Consider the following 16,290-nt stretch of genomic DNA (forward strand, 5'->3'; position numbering starts at 1 on the left):
CTTGTAAAAATTGATCCCATTTTACACTGATATTAAAAGATTTTTACAATGAAAAATAAAATTTAGAAAGCAGAAATCACCACCCATAAAACATAATAGTGCTCCCTCTCCCAGTGATTCCTGCTGGATTCTTCAAAAGGCCTAACTCACAAAGGAAGCTCCCAGGGCAGTGTTAAACCCTAGAGAAGGTTCAAGAACACAGAGGAGAGACTGAGGGGAAATGGGGAATGGAAAAGCCTTGTAGATCTCAAAGTACCATTCAGATTCCACCTAACAAATTTACACGAGGCCCTGAGAGAGACCTCAATGATGAGGGTTTTGTCATCAGTGAACTAGTGGTGTAATTAAACAGCTCTAAGACAGCTGTGAGAAACTGAGTGTACAAATGGATGATGGCCAGGTCCTCTATAAAACCAGAACCCTGACCAACCCCTGTAGCAAGCAGACCAGGAAACTAGTCCCTTTTGCACAAAAGACAGCTCAGGAAGCCAGCCCAGCCTGCTAGAAATCAGACTTGCGGGAAGCCAGACTGACATCTCTAGTGACAACCCAGGAAGCTGAACAGTAACTTCTCTACCAATTAGCCAGGATTTGGTTAATAATTGACAGTCTCTCCAGGCATGATAGCTCACGCCTATAGCTCACGCCTGTAATCCTAGCAACTCAGGTGGCAGAGATCAGGAGGATCAAAGTTCAGAGCCAGTCAGGCAAACAGTTCATGAGGCCCTATCTCAAAACAACTCATTAAAAAGAGCTGGTGGATTGGCTCAAGGTATAGGCCCTAAGTTCAAAGCCCAGTACCACAATACACAAATAAATAAGTAAATAAATGAGTGACAGTCTCTCTGTCTACTTATGGTCCCCACTTGCAACTTATGACAGAGTCAAATACATACCCTTAACCAACCACATGGAGGCCCCGTGCCTACTCAGCCATCTTCAGCCGGAGCACACCTGAGTGGTCACTTTTCCAAGTGGCTGACTCCCTTGTGTAGCAGGCTCTGAATACATAGTCTTTGCTTTTCTCCTTTGCTTGGTGAACTTACCTTTTTCTTTCTTTTTTTTTTTTTTTTTTGGCAGCATTAGTGTTTGAACTCAGCACTAGGATTTGAACTTGCTAGGCAGGTACTCTACCACTTGAGCCATTCCACCAGCCCTCTCCTTTGCTCAGTCTCGGTTTTATTGCCACAGTTGTCCAGACCATGTAAGGGCTGAGGTCATGGTTTACAGGCGTGGGCAGGCAGACTCTACATGAGGCTTACAGCTCTACTGTTTGGTTCCACTCACCCTCACGTCACATTTTCAGGTGAGATCAGCCTGCTCTATGATAGCAAAGTCAGTGGCCACCTGCTGGTCTCATAACGAATTAGTAAAGCAAGCCACTGGCTTCCTCTTTCAAATCCAGAGTTCCCAGTGCATAGAAACCAATCATCGTTGACAGGAAATAACCAGCTATAATTTGAAAGTTATCAACTTGATTTCCAATAATTTCACAATATCTATTAAACAATTTCTGTCTGACTCAAACCCAGGAATCCACAACAGGATGATTATCAGCAGTCTTTGTACAGGGCCAAGAAATGTGCGCATTTGAAGGGCTCCCAGGAAGTTCTGGTGACTGTTTTGATTTGTGGGGTTCCTATGAGAACGTGCACATTCTGATGCCCTTCGAGCACCTCGCACAGTACACTGCGTGTCCTATGACATTATGCTTTTTTCCTAAGAGGCAAGTGGAAGGAGTCTCACAGAACACTCCCCTCCTCAGGGCCCCCAATATATTCTCACGGGAATTCTCAGTTCCCTGTACGTATCTGTTAAGTGAATAAGTGGATCAAGTAGATGGATCTGTATCTTAAAGTCGATCCCTCTTCTAAAAGTTGAACCCACAGAAATAAAGAATAGAATGGTGGTTACCAGAGGTTGGGGTGACCTGTGGGAGTGGAAAGGGAGGGAATGGGGAGGTTTTGGTCAAAGGGTACAAAATTTGGGGAGCGGGGGGGGGTATCGCTCAGCAATAGAGTGATTGCCTAGCATGCATGAGGCCCCGGCTTCAATTACCAACACAGCAAAAAAAACAAAAAACAAGAAATAAAGAGAGGATACAAAGTTTTACAGAGACATGAGGAATAAGTTTTGAGACCTATTGCACAGCAGAGTGACTACAGTCAACAATAATGCATTGTATATTCCAAATTAAGAAGAAGCTGGGTGCTGGTGGCTCACACCTGTAATCCTACTTACTCAAGAGGCAGAGATCAGGAGGATCGAGGTTCAAGGCCAGCCCAGGGAAATAGTTTGCAAGATCCTATCTCAAAAAATACCCAACCAAAAAGTGCTGGTAGAGTAACTGCCTAGCAAGCATTGGGCCTTGAGTTCAAACCCCAGTACTGCCAAAAAAAAAAAAAAAGAGTAAATTCCAAACATGATAATGTAAACAAAGTGATGGATATATTAACTGCCCTGATCTAATCATTCCACATTGTATGCATACTTCAAAACATCACCTTGGCTGTGTATGGTGGTACATGCTTGTAATCCCAGCACTTGGGAGGTTGAGGCAGGAGGATTGCAAGTTTGAGGCCAGCCTGAGCTACACAATGAAACCCTGTCTCAAAAAAACCCACAAAAAAAAAAAAGGAAAAAGAAAAACCCTTGTGCCCCATTAATGTACACGATTATGATTTGTCAGTTAAAAACAATATTAGTAAGGCCAGGTGTGGTGGTGCATACCTGTAATACCAGCTACTTGGGAGGCCGTAGGTAGCCGGAGTGTGGTCTAAGGCCCGCCATAGTGTGGGACCTATTCAAAATATAACTAAAACAGGGCTGGGAGTGTAATGCAAGTGGCAGAATTACACTAGCAAGCACAAGGCCCAAACTCCAGCACCCCCCCAAAAAAAGTATTAATAAAAAATACAATATAAAAGACTATAAAGGATCTCCTTAGTATATGATACTGACTGCACATTACAGTGATAATATTTGAGATATATTGTGTTAAATAAAAATACATCACTAAAAAAACAGATTCCTATTGTATTTCCATTGGCTATGTCACGACAAATCCAAGATATGAATGATGCAGAAATTCAGCTCAATACTTTCCTGTACCCTCTGGAAATTCCATCCTTTGAACACCTCCCATATTTTTAGTTAAAATATTATTGAACTTGGGAAAAGGGAGCAACACAATGAAACGCGGTGGACTGTCGGTATATCAGGTGACTTCTCACCACCTCCGAGCCCACTCCACACTGATGGACTCACGCCAGCTACGCCTAAGTCAGCCGCTACCTCACCCCAAAAACAACGTTTAGGTTTTCATGTAATCATTTCTTCTCTGCCAGTGTATTCCCAATTATTATTTTAGAAACCAAAGCTGGGCAGTCATTTATTTCCCTACTTTTTAAAAAGATTAACTCTGGTAATTTCAGATGCTGTGGATTCAGTTCCTTCCTCCAAATACAGGCGGGCGATTAAAGAGGCACCCACCCCACCTTCATCCCACCCATGCCCTTGTGGGGAAACCCACGAGTCACACAGATGGCATTCCTGCACGTGGGAGGTGGAGGCTGAAGAAGGGGACAAGAGGGACAAGGAGAGGGCCAGGCAGTCTTGTCCTCGAGTGACACACCTGGTGTGTGTGTGTGTGTGTGTGTGTGTGTGTTGGACACTGTTCTAGAACATTCTGTGTCTAGCCACCATGTGTGCTTCCCTGGGGCTTCTTCAGACTCCAGGATGGCCAGCAGAGAATGGTCTCATCCTGGAGTCTCACTCTCACCGTCTCATCGTACAATGGACTGTCTCTGAAGGACCAAACAAGCTCTATAAAAGAGACATTTCCAAATGCTTCAGGGCTCCCTGCTGTCATGTCCTTTGAAGAACTGGGTGACTTGAGGCAAGGGAGGAGTAGAAAGAGTATTTTGTTGTGTTCAAGTGATTGGAAGATGGCCTGCTTGGCCAACGGGGGCAAGACCATGCAGTTTTGGGTGCCTGGACAGAGCTGGAAGCCACCTCGCATCCTCCACTGCTTCCTCTCCGTGTGTGTGTATGTGTGTGTGTGTGTGTGTGTGTGTGTGTGTGTGTGTGTGTGAGAGAGAGAGAGAGAGAGAGAGAGAGAGAGAGAGTGTGTGAGTGTGTGTGTGTAAACATCCAGGGTTCCAGGGTGGAGTTTCAGTGGGCTCACCGATCACGCCAAGCTTGGTGGCAAACATGAGCGCGATCCCGATGGGGAGGCCAATCACGTAGTACCCAATGGCATTAAAGATGGCTCCAACCTTCTGGTTTCCAGTGCCCCGCAGAATGCCGCCGCTCGCACACTGTGAGCAGGTAACAGCCATTGTTGTGAACATCGCTGGAGCTTCGAAAGACCCCCTCGGACTTAAACATCTGTCACTCTGTGACAACATTCTGCAGAAGTGACCACAATAACACCACTATACAGTACTTCCTACCCCGGCCCCTCTTCCCAGTTGAAATTTCCATCATCAGAAGAAATACATAACGTAGACCAAGAAAGAGCTTTTACTCACAGCAAGCCCTTCAAAGAGGTGGGACACAGCATAAATGGGGACCACCTGAGCCACCAGAGCGATGATGTCTCTGTCAGGAAAGCACAGCACATGGTGATTAGTAGGAAAAAGAGAAGGATGTGATTCCAGGTGAGGGTTCCACTTCTGTCCCAGCTCAGCAAGGCTCGGCCTTCCTTGTCCTGCTGGCCTGATGCTTACACACCAGTCAGCAGCCCGTGAGGGACAGTAACCCACAGAGGAAACCAACTGCACGTGGTATTGCATGGCTTTTAGGAAAAATATACTGTATCTTTCGTCAATCAAATGATTTGGTACTCCTCCAGCCACCAAAAATAAAGTTTACATAGAATTACGGTTTTGTTTTTGTTTTTGTTTTGGTTTTGGTGCTAGGGATTGAACCTAGGGCCTTGTGCATACCAAGTAGGCATTCTATCACCAAGCTACACCCCTAGACCCTAATTTTGGATTTTTATTTATTTGCTTATTTACCATATGGGACTGGGGATCAAACCCAGGCCCTCAAATTCACTAGGCAAGCATCCTACCACTGAGCTCCATCCCCAACCCTATTTTCCATTTTAAAATCAACATTAGTAAGTGAGAATGGCCTGTCATTTTCTTTCTTTTTCTATGTGCAAACTTTGTCAGTATTTTTTGTTTGTTTTTGTTTTTGGAGGGACTGAAGTTTGAACTCAGGGCTTCACACTTGCAAAGCAGGTGCTCTACCACATGAGCCACACCTCCAGTGCATTTTGCTCTGGTTATCTTGGAGATGGTATCTTGCAAACTATTTGCCTAGGCAGGCCTTGAACCACAAATCCTCCTGATCTCAGCTAGGATTACAGGCGTGAGCCACAGGTGCCCAGCTGCTCTGTCAGATTTTGGTGCCAATGTTATATTTGCTTAAACACTGAATGTGGAAGTTTCCTTCTTTCTGTGCACTGAAGAGATTAGACATCACTGGAATTACCTGTTTCAAAGATTTGATAAAACTCTCTTTTGGAACCTTCTGACGTTTTAAAATACTTTCCCTTATTTCATGCAAAGATATCACTTCATTTAGACTTTCAACCTTTTCTAGGATAAATTTTTTTGGTGGTACTGGAGGTTGAACTCTGGGCCTCCTGCTTGCATTAACCCAGACCTTTTTGCTTTATTTATTTTTCAGATGGCAAATGGGGCTGCTACTGGCATAACATGGCATACTGTTTTACAGCAAACTGTTTTTCACATGTACAAAGAGTACGCTCTAAAATAATGATGAAAAGCACAGCACATAAATACATAAACTAGCTGGCTGCAGTGGTTCAAGCCTGCAATCCCAGGTACTTGGGAGGCAGGTGGACAAAAAGTTCACGAGATCCCATCTTAGCCGAGCACGGTGGAGAATACCTGTCATCTCAGCCACTTGGGGAAGCACAGACAGGTCTAAGCTGACCCTGGCATAAAGTGATATCCTATCTCAAAAATAACCAAAGCAAAAAGGGCTGGTGGAGTGGCTCAAGTGGTAGAGCGCCTGCCTCACAAATGCAAAACCCTGAGTTCAAACCCCAGTACTGCCAAAAACAAACCTCACAAACCAATAAGAGCCATTTATTATCATTATCAAGTATTATGTACTATATATAATTGTACATGCTATAGTTTTATAGGACAAACATTTTATAGGCTTTTGCTTGAACAAATGCCAAAGTAAGGCATTGCACTACAGTGTAGGACAGCTACAGTATCACCAGGTGACAGGGATTTCTCAGCTCCATTATAATCTGTGGCTTCACTGTCATTGACCAAAGTGTCATTATGTATGCTGCACACGATGGTAATTTGATTTGGGGTTTCCTACATCTCCAGATCTCTTATTTTTCATTTTTTTCCAGAAGTGGACAGATTCAGAACCCAACTTTCCCCCATGTTCTATTGGAACCTCCTGGACTCCTGGTAACATTAATTCTGATTCCCTTGGAGAAAATGAATAGTATTTATAGTTGCCTCCCCCACCCCCACCCTAAGGTGAGATAGTCTATAATAGAATGGCTAAAGCTGAAAATGACAATCTACCATCCAAAGACAAATGGCAAGTGTGAGAAGGGTAAACTGTAAAAGTAAAGTTTTTTGTTTTAGCTTTTTTTTTTTTTTGTGGTACTAGAGTTTGAACTCATGGCCTCACACTTGTTCTATTACTTGAGCCACTCTGCCAACCCTGAAAGTCAGTTCTGTCCACTCTCCCAGCTTTTTGAATCTTTGAAGGAAAAGCCACTCTGCATTTTGTAGCTCTGATAAATGGAGTCCAAATCAGAAGTACCACATGGTACTTCTATAAAGTACCACTGGCCTCTCTGAGGAAAGAAAAGGAAATCTGCAGAGCACAGAGGGGATTCATCACATTCAGGAACTCTTCAGCAATCAATCTAATAGCATGATTTCTGAGCCAGCTCATCAGTGAGATTTTAACTTCAATTTGGTTTGACAAGTAATGCAAAGCTCTCTCAATGTGGCAGTTTCACAGATGGGGAGGTACCAAGATGCTCTTATCACTGAGACCAAAATGCAGGTTGATCATCCCTGATCCAAAATACTTGGGACCAGAAATGTTTCAGCTTTCAGATAGTTTCAGATTTTAGAGTATTTGCATATACATTATGAGATATCTTGGAGATGAGACTTCTGTCTACACACAAAATTCATTGTGAATGTACAATTTACATGCAATACTTTTAGTGCACCTGTATTTTGGTGCACATGAAGCCAAATAAGGAATGTCCCACTTGCAGCAGTATGTCGATGCTCAGAAAGTTTCAGCCTTTGTAGGATTTCTGATTTTAGATCTGAGGTGCTCAATCTGTCTGAAAATGTAATCAATGGTACCAAAAAATTTTTTTAAAAACTACCTGAGTATTCTGACCACCGGAAGCATGCCATCACCACCAAGAACCATTAAATTGTCATTTTAGATTATAAACTAGTTCCTCCATCTCATCAAATAATTCATCAAGTTCTTCCCAGGTAACATCAGTAGAGTTTCCAATCTTGAGAATAACTGACACTAGCTATCCCGGTCCTATCCTCCAGGATAGCATCTGCCCAGCCTACCCATCTCTTTATCACAGACTTCACATCCAAAGAATCCCAGCACTCACCGGTCAGTAGTGAAAATGTAGCCCACCAGATCCTTACAGCTTAACATCAGGACACAAAAGAATACAGCAAAAAGCACTGGGGGTAAAGGGGCAGAAGAAATGGCACCATGAACAAGGGGGACTACAGCAAGTGGGGAGCCCAGGTTTCCCCCACAGACACCGCATGGACCACAAGCATCCCACAAATGGGTCTAAGCACCTGTAGCCAGCAGGACAATCGCTGAGGACTTCTTTGCCTGCTCGATGTTCCCAGCACCCAATGCATTTCCTACCCGGACACTGGCTGCCACACTGAAGCCACTGGGGACCTAAAATGAAAGGGAAACCTATGACAATAAAACTGTGAAGCCACAGTCTCATGTCTCACACCTCACAGCAAAAATAAATAAATAAAAAATTTTAAATGCCATCCTACAAATTCTGAAGATGACTTTGCAGCCTTTCCTTGCCTAGCCAGGAACAGGAACCCCCAGCACTAATGGTGGACCTGAATCTCCAAGTTATGATGCTTGCCACACACTGGGATTGGTTCAGGGTTTCTAAACTCTACCACGGGAGGACCCTACACAATCACAAGCCTCTTCTGAGTATGGGAGCAGAGGAGAGTGGTGGACTACCCCGGGTCCAAGCTGGTGTCTGTTCTAAAAGACCCTCAAGGGATTACGTTTAGAAGACAGGAGTGTTACTAAAGGAAATATCAGGAAGCAGCATTGCCTTGTGGTTAGGAATTACGATTCTGAAGCCAGACTTAAGTTCAAATCCTCACACCAGTCTTTATCAGTTGTGTGTGACCCTGAGCAGGTTACGTGACATTTCAGAGACTTCTGATGCTTTGTTTTATCTGCACAAAGCTTCTAGTGATAGATCCTACCCCACAGGGTGACTGTGGGGCTACGCTAAGTCCACATATGCCAACTGCTTAGAACAGTATCTCCATAAAGATTTCCCATTGCTACTATCTATAAGTTTACCACTTGAATATTAATTAGGAAAAGATCTATCATTCATTGGAGCATGATGTTGACTTTCAGTCAGGAGAGCTAAGGACGGGGTTAAAGAAATCTGATACACAGATTGAGAAATGTAAAAGCAAGCTCACTACAGTGACAGATTTTCCAACAACTGATTTCTTCAGCAACAAGAGACAGGAAAGTAAGGGATGGGGTGGGGGCAGGGGGGAGAAATGACCCAAGCCTTATATGCACATATGAGTAATAAAACAATAAAAAAAAAGAGACAGGAAAGTGACGGAGAGAAACCTGGCAGGCACCATCTTAACCAATCACCTCAAGTTAATGTCACCAATGATGGGACAATCCACATCAGGTGCCTCCTGATACAATGCCCCAGGAAGGGCACAATGTCATTTGTACAATATTCCTGCAAAAATAGAATCTGAATCTGCTTTTGAGGAAATAGCTACAACACACTGAGGGAAATTCTATGTACAGTAGCCCATGATCTTCAAAAATGGCGAGGTTAAGGAAGACAAAACCTAAGGATCTGTTTCTGATTAAAGGACATTAAAGAGACATGGAACCTTATACCAGGGAAAAAGTAGTTTTAAAGGTTGTTCCAACACAGTTGTTAGTATTTGACCATGGACCCTGTAGACAGACAGACAGAGAGACAGCTGGAGCCAGAAGATGGAGCAAAATGCAAACAGTTGGTGAATGTGTAGAAAGACTACACATCCTTCTGATGAGTGAGAAATGGAAGTGTATATCCTGACAGGCCTGTTGTGAAGTAAATGCCAACGTGTGCAAAAAACTTCAAACTGCACACGAACTCCACTTGCAGGAGTTTATCTTAAAGAAACAATCAAACGAGGGGACAGAGATATCTGCCCTAGGATGTTCACGTTGCTAATTGTTCGCACTCTAATACTACTGAAACACTGGAAATTAAATATGCCGAACACTGGAAGAGTGGTTTTAGAATTAAACTCCACCATGGAGTTAAGCATTTTAGATGTAGTTCCTGAATTTACTGAAATATAAAATGTAAATAAAATATGTAAAATTATAGGTTAAAAAATTTTATCAAGAATAAAAAGAAAATGAGGCCCTCAAGAGAATGAGTCACAAAGGGAACAGAGATAACCACTCTATATAAATTTTAAACCAATAACCAATGTGGAGTAGAATCTAAGCAAAAATATTACAAAAATGCAAAAGCACTACTGCAGCCTTCAAGTTTTTTCTTCCTTCCTTCCTTCCTTCCTTCCTTTCTGAACTCCAGCAGAGCTTTGCACCTGCTGCTTGAGCCCCCTTTTTCCTTTAGATATTTTTCAAATAGGTTCTCAGTCTATGCCAAGATTGGCCTGGACTGCAATCCTCCTGTTTATGCTTCCCCGCATACCTGGGATGACAGGTGTGTGCCACCATACCCAGCCATTGGTTGAGATAGGGTCTGAAGAACTTTTAGTCTGGGCTGACCGCGAACTGTGATCCTCCTGATCTGTGCCTCCCAGGCAGCTAGGATTACAGGCATGAGCCACCAGCATCCAGCTCAGTTTCTTTTCACATTACAAATGTAAATGCCTCTTTTTCTTCATTGAAATGAAGATATACACACACACATACATAATTTCCTTCCTTTTTAAGTTTGAGTAATCCTCCAGAGGCACCTGTACACCCATGTTTATTGCAGCACTATTCACAATAGCCAAGTTATGGAAACAGCCAAGATGCCCCACCACTGACGAATGGATTAAGAAAATGTGGTATCTATACACAATGGAATTTTATGCAGCCACGAAGAAGAACGAAATGTTATCATTTGCTGGTAAATGGATGGAATTGGAGAACATCATTCTGAGTGAGGTTAGCCTGGCCCAAAAGACCAAAAATCGTATGTTTTCCCTCATATGCGGACATTAGATCAAGGGCAAACACAACAAGGGGATTGAATTTTGATCACAAGATAAAAGCGAGTGTACACAAGGGAGATATAAGGATAGGTAAGACACCTAAAAAATTAGCTAGCATTTGTTGCCTTCAACGCAGAGAAACCAAAGCAGATACTTTAAAGCAACTGAGGCCAATAGGAGGAGGGCACCAGGAACTAGAGAAAAGGTTAGTTCAAGAAGAATTAATCTAGAAGGTAACACACACACACAGGAAATTAATGCGAGTCAACTCCCTGTAAAGCTAACCTTATCTCAACTAGCAAAAACCATTGGTCCTTCCTATTATTGCTTATACTCTCTCTTCAATAAAATTAGAGATAAGGGCAAAATAGTTTCTGCTAGGTAGTGAGGGGGTAGGGGGGAAAGGGAGGGGGCGGGGAAAGGGGGGAAAAATGACCCAAACATTGTATGCACATATGAATAAAATAAAAATTAAAAAAAAAGTTTGAGTAACCCTCCATCGTGCGTGTGTACCATCTTTCATTCATCCATTCATCCATCAGTAGATGGACACCTGGGTTGCTGCCACCCTTTGGCTACTGTGAGTAATGCTGCTGTGTTTAAGACTGGCTTTGCATTCCTTTGGGAACCTGCCTAGGAGGCAGGAAGCATCTATTAGAAGGCTTCAAACCCAGACAGGAGCTGGCACGGGGAGATACAAGTAGCTTAGCATTCATGACCAGACAGTTCCATGTCACCTGACCCCTCAAGGCATTTGTATTGTGACAACAGAAAAAGATCTAAACATGTGGGAAAACCAGCGTTAGACCAAGAACTAGCAGATCACTGAGCTTCTGCCCAACCCCTCTTCCAGCTCACAGGGAACACCCAACCCTACTATAAGAACACTCCCAGGCTCTAGGATGACGCTTTGCTTCCATCAGTCATCTCACACGTCACCACACGACCACATCCACACAGCAGGCTCTCAGACACTCACCATGTACATGATGACGGCCAGCTCATAAACGATGGACTGGGCTCCCAGCTCCACCATGCCGAGGACACCTGGCAAAAACAGACAGTTGACACTGTGCTTGGGACAGGGCCCCTCATGCCCCTCCCCTGCAGTCATCGCCAGCGATCCGGATACGCACCGCACAGGAAGCTGCCAATCTCGAAGGCCCACCACTCGATACATAGCATAAGCATGCTGGGGATGGCCAGGCGCAGGAAGGAGGCCCAGTCCTGCAGGCACTCGAGGGACCACCCTGCAGGTGCCACACACACAACACGCACGTTTCCAAGACATCCTAGCTTTCAGGCTGACATTCGGCCTGAAGCCAAAGCCATGGCAAAGTTGGGAGACAAAAGGCAGTCTTTACCTCCCCAGGTGGCTTGGTGCAGTTTTCTCCCAAGGATGTAGAGAAAGAGGAGGAGGGCCAGGGTGAACTGGGAGATCGTATTGGCCAGCGCGGAACCCCTGGTAGATGTGAGAGCATGTGCCTGGGTGCCGCCCTCTGCATGCCTCCCTCAGGAGGAGGGGAGCCAGGCGCCCCCTGCTATGCCCTTTTCTGCAGGCCCTGAAGTCTTTCCCCCAGGACAGCATCGCCTCCAATCCCCCACAGCACCTTTCTGACAGAAGGAGCCCACATGTGGACCAATCAAAGGGTCCACGCTCTTCCCCCTGGAAAAGCCAAAGGCAAGTCCTTCTTCCTCCCTGCCCCCAAGAGGAGTGTGGACTCACATCACCCCAAGATGCAGCTGATAGAGAAAGAGATAGTTGGCGAAGGCATTGACAAAGTTGGCTGCGACTCCAGTCAGAATCTGAGGCAGAACAATTCCCTGGAAGGAGGAGACAATTGCCATACTCACAATACAGCACGCAGGAGAGAGGTAACTGGGAACGCCACGCCCTGAGCCTCCCATCTGCCCTCTCCCCCTTCCCCTCCTCTTCCTCCTGCTTTTATGCATGAAATGAAGAGGTGAGAAGGCAGCAGAGAGGGAAGAAGAGAGAAGGCTCAGCTCCAAGCTTTCAAGGACTGGCCAGGTAAGGTTTAAACATGGGACAGTCAGTGCAATACTTTCTCCACTAAAATTGAAATTCAAAAAATTGACCAAAGATTTTGTGGAACTAGCGTTCCCTTCTGGAGTACAGAATGGACTCTGTTATAGCTGATGCTGAGAAGTAGGGACAGGAAAAATGTCCTTAATTATCCATTAAGACTTAGGGGAGAGACAGGTGTGTGGTACCACCTGTAATCCCAGCACTTGGCAGGTAGAAGCAGGAGGATTGAGAGTTGAAGGGCAGCCTGAGCAAAAACAAAATACAAAAGGGCAGGGGGAGGCATGGCTCAGGAGTAAAGCACTTGCCTAGCAAGCAAGAGGCCCTGGGTTCTGTCCCCAGGATGGCCAAGGTAGCAAATCAAATTATCATTAACATTTAAAGCCTGAACATAGAATTGTATCAGATGTCAAAATCTGTCCGGCAGGGTATCAGGATAGAGTAACAGACACAGACAAAGTTACCTGCAGCTGTAAGAGGGAACACTATTTCTCTGCCCAGTAAAGTGTCACCATACCCTCTTCTTTAAATGTCTACTGCTTTCTCAGAATTCACAGACCAGCCGGGCACCGGTGGCTCACTTCTATAATCCTAGCTACTCAGGAGGCAATGATCAGGAGGATCTCTGTTCAAAGCCAGCCCCGGGCAAACAGTTCACAAGATTCTATCTCAAAAATACCCAACACAAAACAGAACTGGCGGAGTGACTCACAAGTGTGAGGCCTTGAGTTTAAATCACAGACGGTGCCCTAAGCCTGTAATCCTAGCTCCTTGAGAGGCAGAGATCAGGAGAATTGTTCAAGGCCACCTGGACAAAAAGTTCACTCCATCTCAATCAAGAAGAGCTGGGCTTGGTGACACTTACCTGTCATCCCAGCTATGTGAGGAACCACAAATAGAGAGACTGGTCCAGGCCAGCCCAGGCATAAAGTGAGACCAGATCTCAAAAGTAACCAATTCCAAAGGGCTGTTGGAGTGGCTCAAGTCGTAGGGTACCTGTCTAGCAAGCATGGGGCCCTGAGTTCAAACCTCAGTACAGAAAAAGAAAAAACACAGACTATAAGAAATTTTGCTGTTTGAAATTATGTCAGTAAAAAGAAAACATTCCACTCTTGCCTAAAAAGCAAGTCACTTTACCACACACACACACACAAAAAAATCTTAGGGCTAGGGGTGTAGCTCACTGATAGAGAGTGCTTGCCTGGGTCCTGGATATGGTCATCTATATCACATCTACTTGTATCTCCATCCATCTTAGCTTTGCAGTTTCCAAGCGGGAGAGGACCTGGGTCCACGTCATAGTCTAGACCTGATGCTAGCCCCTCAATCATATCCCTACCCTGTTCCTACAAACCAGGGCCTCATTTAAATTCCACCTGATCCTTGCTCTTTACAAACTCTTCTCCTGACCCTGTCTCTGTCTCTGGTGAGACACCCCACAGCTCCTCTGGCCTCTCAATGCCATGTGTGAATAAACCCAATAGGAGCTGCAGGTTTGTCTCAAGACTCACAGGAAGAGAGTCTTGGCAACCACTTACGTGAGCCAATCATGTATCCGTAGCCCCTGGTTGCTTTCCAGTAAGGGGGTCAGTGATCAGAGTTCCATTATAGGCAGGTGGTAAAAGCAGCAGTGAGGTACTGGATGGACACAGGAAAAGCTGGCAGCAGGGAAACTAGTCAATAAGATCCTACTGAGATGACACGGAGGACAAATGACAAGAAATGAGAAGGAGGTAGGACCACAGGACCAGGTGGCTGATTAAATAGATGTAGGAGGAAGGGAAAGATGGAGTCACAGGGATGACAAGGCCTTCGAGAGGCAGATTGCAGGGTGAGAATGCGCTGATTGAGATGGGGTCAGGAAAGCCAAGAGCAGGCTTTCAAGGCAAGATGAGGAGGTCGGAGGTCACATATGCAACAAGCATGGGTTTCCCAAAGGCAGCTGGAAAAGATGTCTGGAGGTCAGAGAAAGAGAGAGAATGAGTGGGAGCCATACACACAGAGATGGAAAAGAAGCATGCAAGGGGCTGCTGCCTCACAGGATGTCACCTTACCCTTCAAGGTCCCCTGGATGTCCAGGGTAAGCGCTGCTCAGCTTTCATCTGTTCCCTTTCTACCCTATACACGCTTCCAAGTTAGTAACCTTCTCTAACCAATCAGCTGCTTCTGTCTGTTCTATGCTCAATACTGGCCAGGCTGTCTGCCTAGGGAAGGCCCTAAAGCCTCCCTCTGCTTCCACAGCCCAGTCCTGCTACCATCTCCTCTATAGAGCTCACCCCATCCTGCTTCCTACTACCCCAGGGGCAAGTCCTTCTTCCTGGACCTTCATCAGCCGACCATCTCATACCCCCTCATCCCTGCTTGTTTCCTACGATCTCATATCCCCAGCAGAGACCCTGGGCCAGCCCACTCCTCCAATGCCAGCATGTGCTCTGTCTTCCCACACTGCAGCAGCCTGACCATACTCTGCACGTCCCACACCTGTGATTGGCTCCTGCTGGCCCGCTGTCTGGAATGCCTTTCCCCTCCCCGACCTTAGAAACCATACATGTCCACTGTAACCCCGTTCACACCTCCTGACCACTTTCCACTGGAGGTTCCTATTTCCTGGTCCTTCCCTAGCCCTCAGGATGTTGGAGAGTGGAGTTTTCACACCCACTGTCCTCACTGTCAGATTAGAACCTGAGGCTAAAGTCCACCAAGTCACTGCAAGACTAGCAGGCCCAGGGAGGAGTTCCAGTGGTGTGCTAAAGATTCTGCTTGGTTCACACAGATTCTAGAAAGAGGGACAGCCAGAGACAAACCAGAAATGCTGATTTCCTTCTCCATCTGCAGCTTGTTCAAGCATTTAATTCTAATACTAAAAAATTATGGAAATACTCATTTTGTTAATAGGGTAATTCCTTAAGATTATACGGTAGGTGGGAAATTCCCTCGCTTTCTTCTCCCTTGCCCTTCGCTGTTATACATTCTGGGAAGCCTACCTGTGTGGTGGAGATCCATGGCCCAGTCTCCCATTTATCTGGATTTTTCTAAAGGAAAAATCCTATACTGGCATCACAAATCCTCACCTACCAACTCAGAGTGACCATCCTGGGACCTTTACTGTTAACTGCATGTGAAGAGACCTGACTGACATGAGGTCTCATTACAATTTGAGTTTTTGTGTCCTCACTGGGAAAGGTGGGGACTTTCAGACAGAACTAAGCAGAGATGGCTGGCTCTCTGGAGCCAGACAGGCCACTCTGACCCTCAGCTCTCTCCAGGGAGCAGATAGGCCTGCGCTGTTCATCCCAAGGAGCCAGTTTAAAACACAGCCAAAAAACACGGCAGCTCCAATGCTAACATTGCCAATGACAATATTCCCAAGTGGGAACTGGATATGAATTTTCCAAAGCCAAAAATAATGTCTTCTTTCCTTAATATTGTTTAACAAACCTCTTCCCATCAAAGTCCTATATGCAAAACCCTGCAAATGTCTTTCAGAGGCTCTCAGGGGCAAGCTCCCTCCACCCTGGTCTCCCTCATCCCTGAGTATTTTCAGGAACCCCAATCCCATCAGCCTCCCAAAGGAAAAGAGCAGTCCACGTTACCTGGTTGAGCAAGTATTTAACTTGTAATGTATAAAGAAAGGTCGCCTACAAGAGAGCAAAAGGTGAGTGTTAGTGCTTTGGCCTGGTCACACATCAGTGAGCTGGGAGCCTC

General features: G+C 45.2%; 1 protein-coding gene across 3 annotated transcripts in view; it reads right to left on the bottom strand.

The window, feature by feature from the left end:
* LOC109699721 (multidrug and toxin extrusion protein 1-like) overlaps nt 1-16,290 on the bottom strand; it is a 36,412-nt gene that overhangs the window by 5,958 nt on the left and 14,164 nt on the right. For 2 of the 3 annotated variants that reach the window (XM_074046682.1, XM_074046684.1), the window contains exons 6-15: nt 16,179-16,223; nt 15,570-15,617; nt 12,268-12,365; nt 11,906-12,003; nt 11,678-11,791; nt 11,521-11,588; nt 7,869-7,977; nt 7,670-7,745; nt 4,533-4,602; nt 4,187-4,319 (exon numbers count right to left, since the gene is read on the bottom strand). In XM_074046682.1, coding sequence (XP_073902783.1) covers nt 4,187-4,319; nt 4,533-4,602; nt 7,670-7,745; nt 7,869-7,977; nt 11,521-11,588; nt 11,678-11,791; nt 11,906-12,003; nt 12,268-12,365; nt 15,570-15,617; nt 16,179-16,223 — 859 coding nt within the window. The remainder of the gene's footprint in view (nt 1-4,186; nt 4,320-4,532; nt 4,603-7,669; nt 7,746-7,868; nt 7,978-11,520; nt 11,589-11,677; nt 11,792-11,905; nt 12,004-12,267; nt 12,366-15,569; nt 15,618-16,178; nt 16,224-16,290) is intronic. The other variant, XM_074046683.1, reaches the window with a different exon arrangement.

This window comes from Castor canadensis, chromosome 11, assembly GCF_047511655.1.
Source record: "Castor canadensis chromosome 11, mCasCan1.hap1v2, whole genome shotgun sequence".
In the NCBI taxonomy this organism is placed as follows: domain Eukaryota; kingdom Metazoa; phylum Chordata; class Mammalia; order Rodentia; family Castoridae; genus Castor; species Castor canadensis.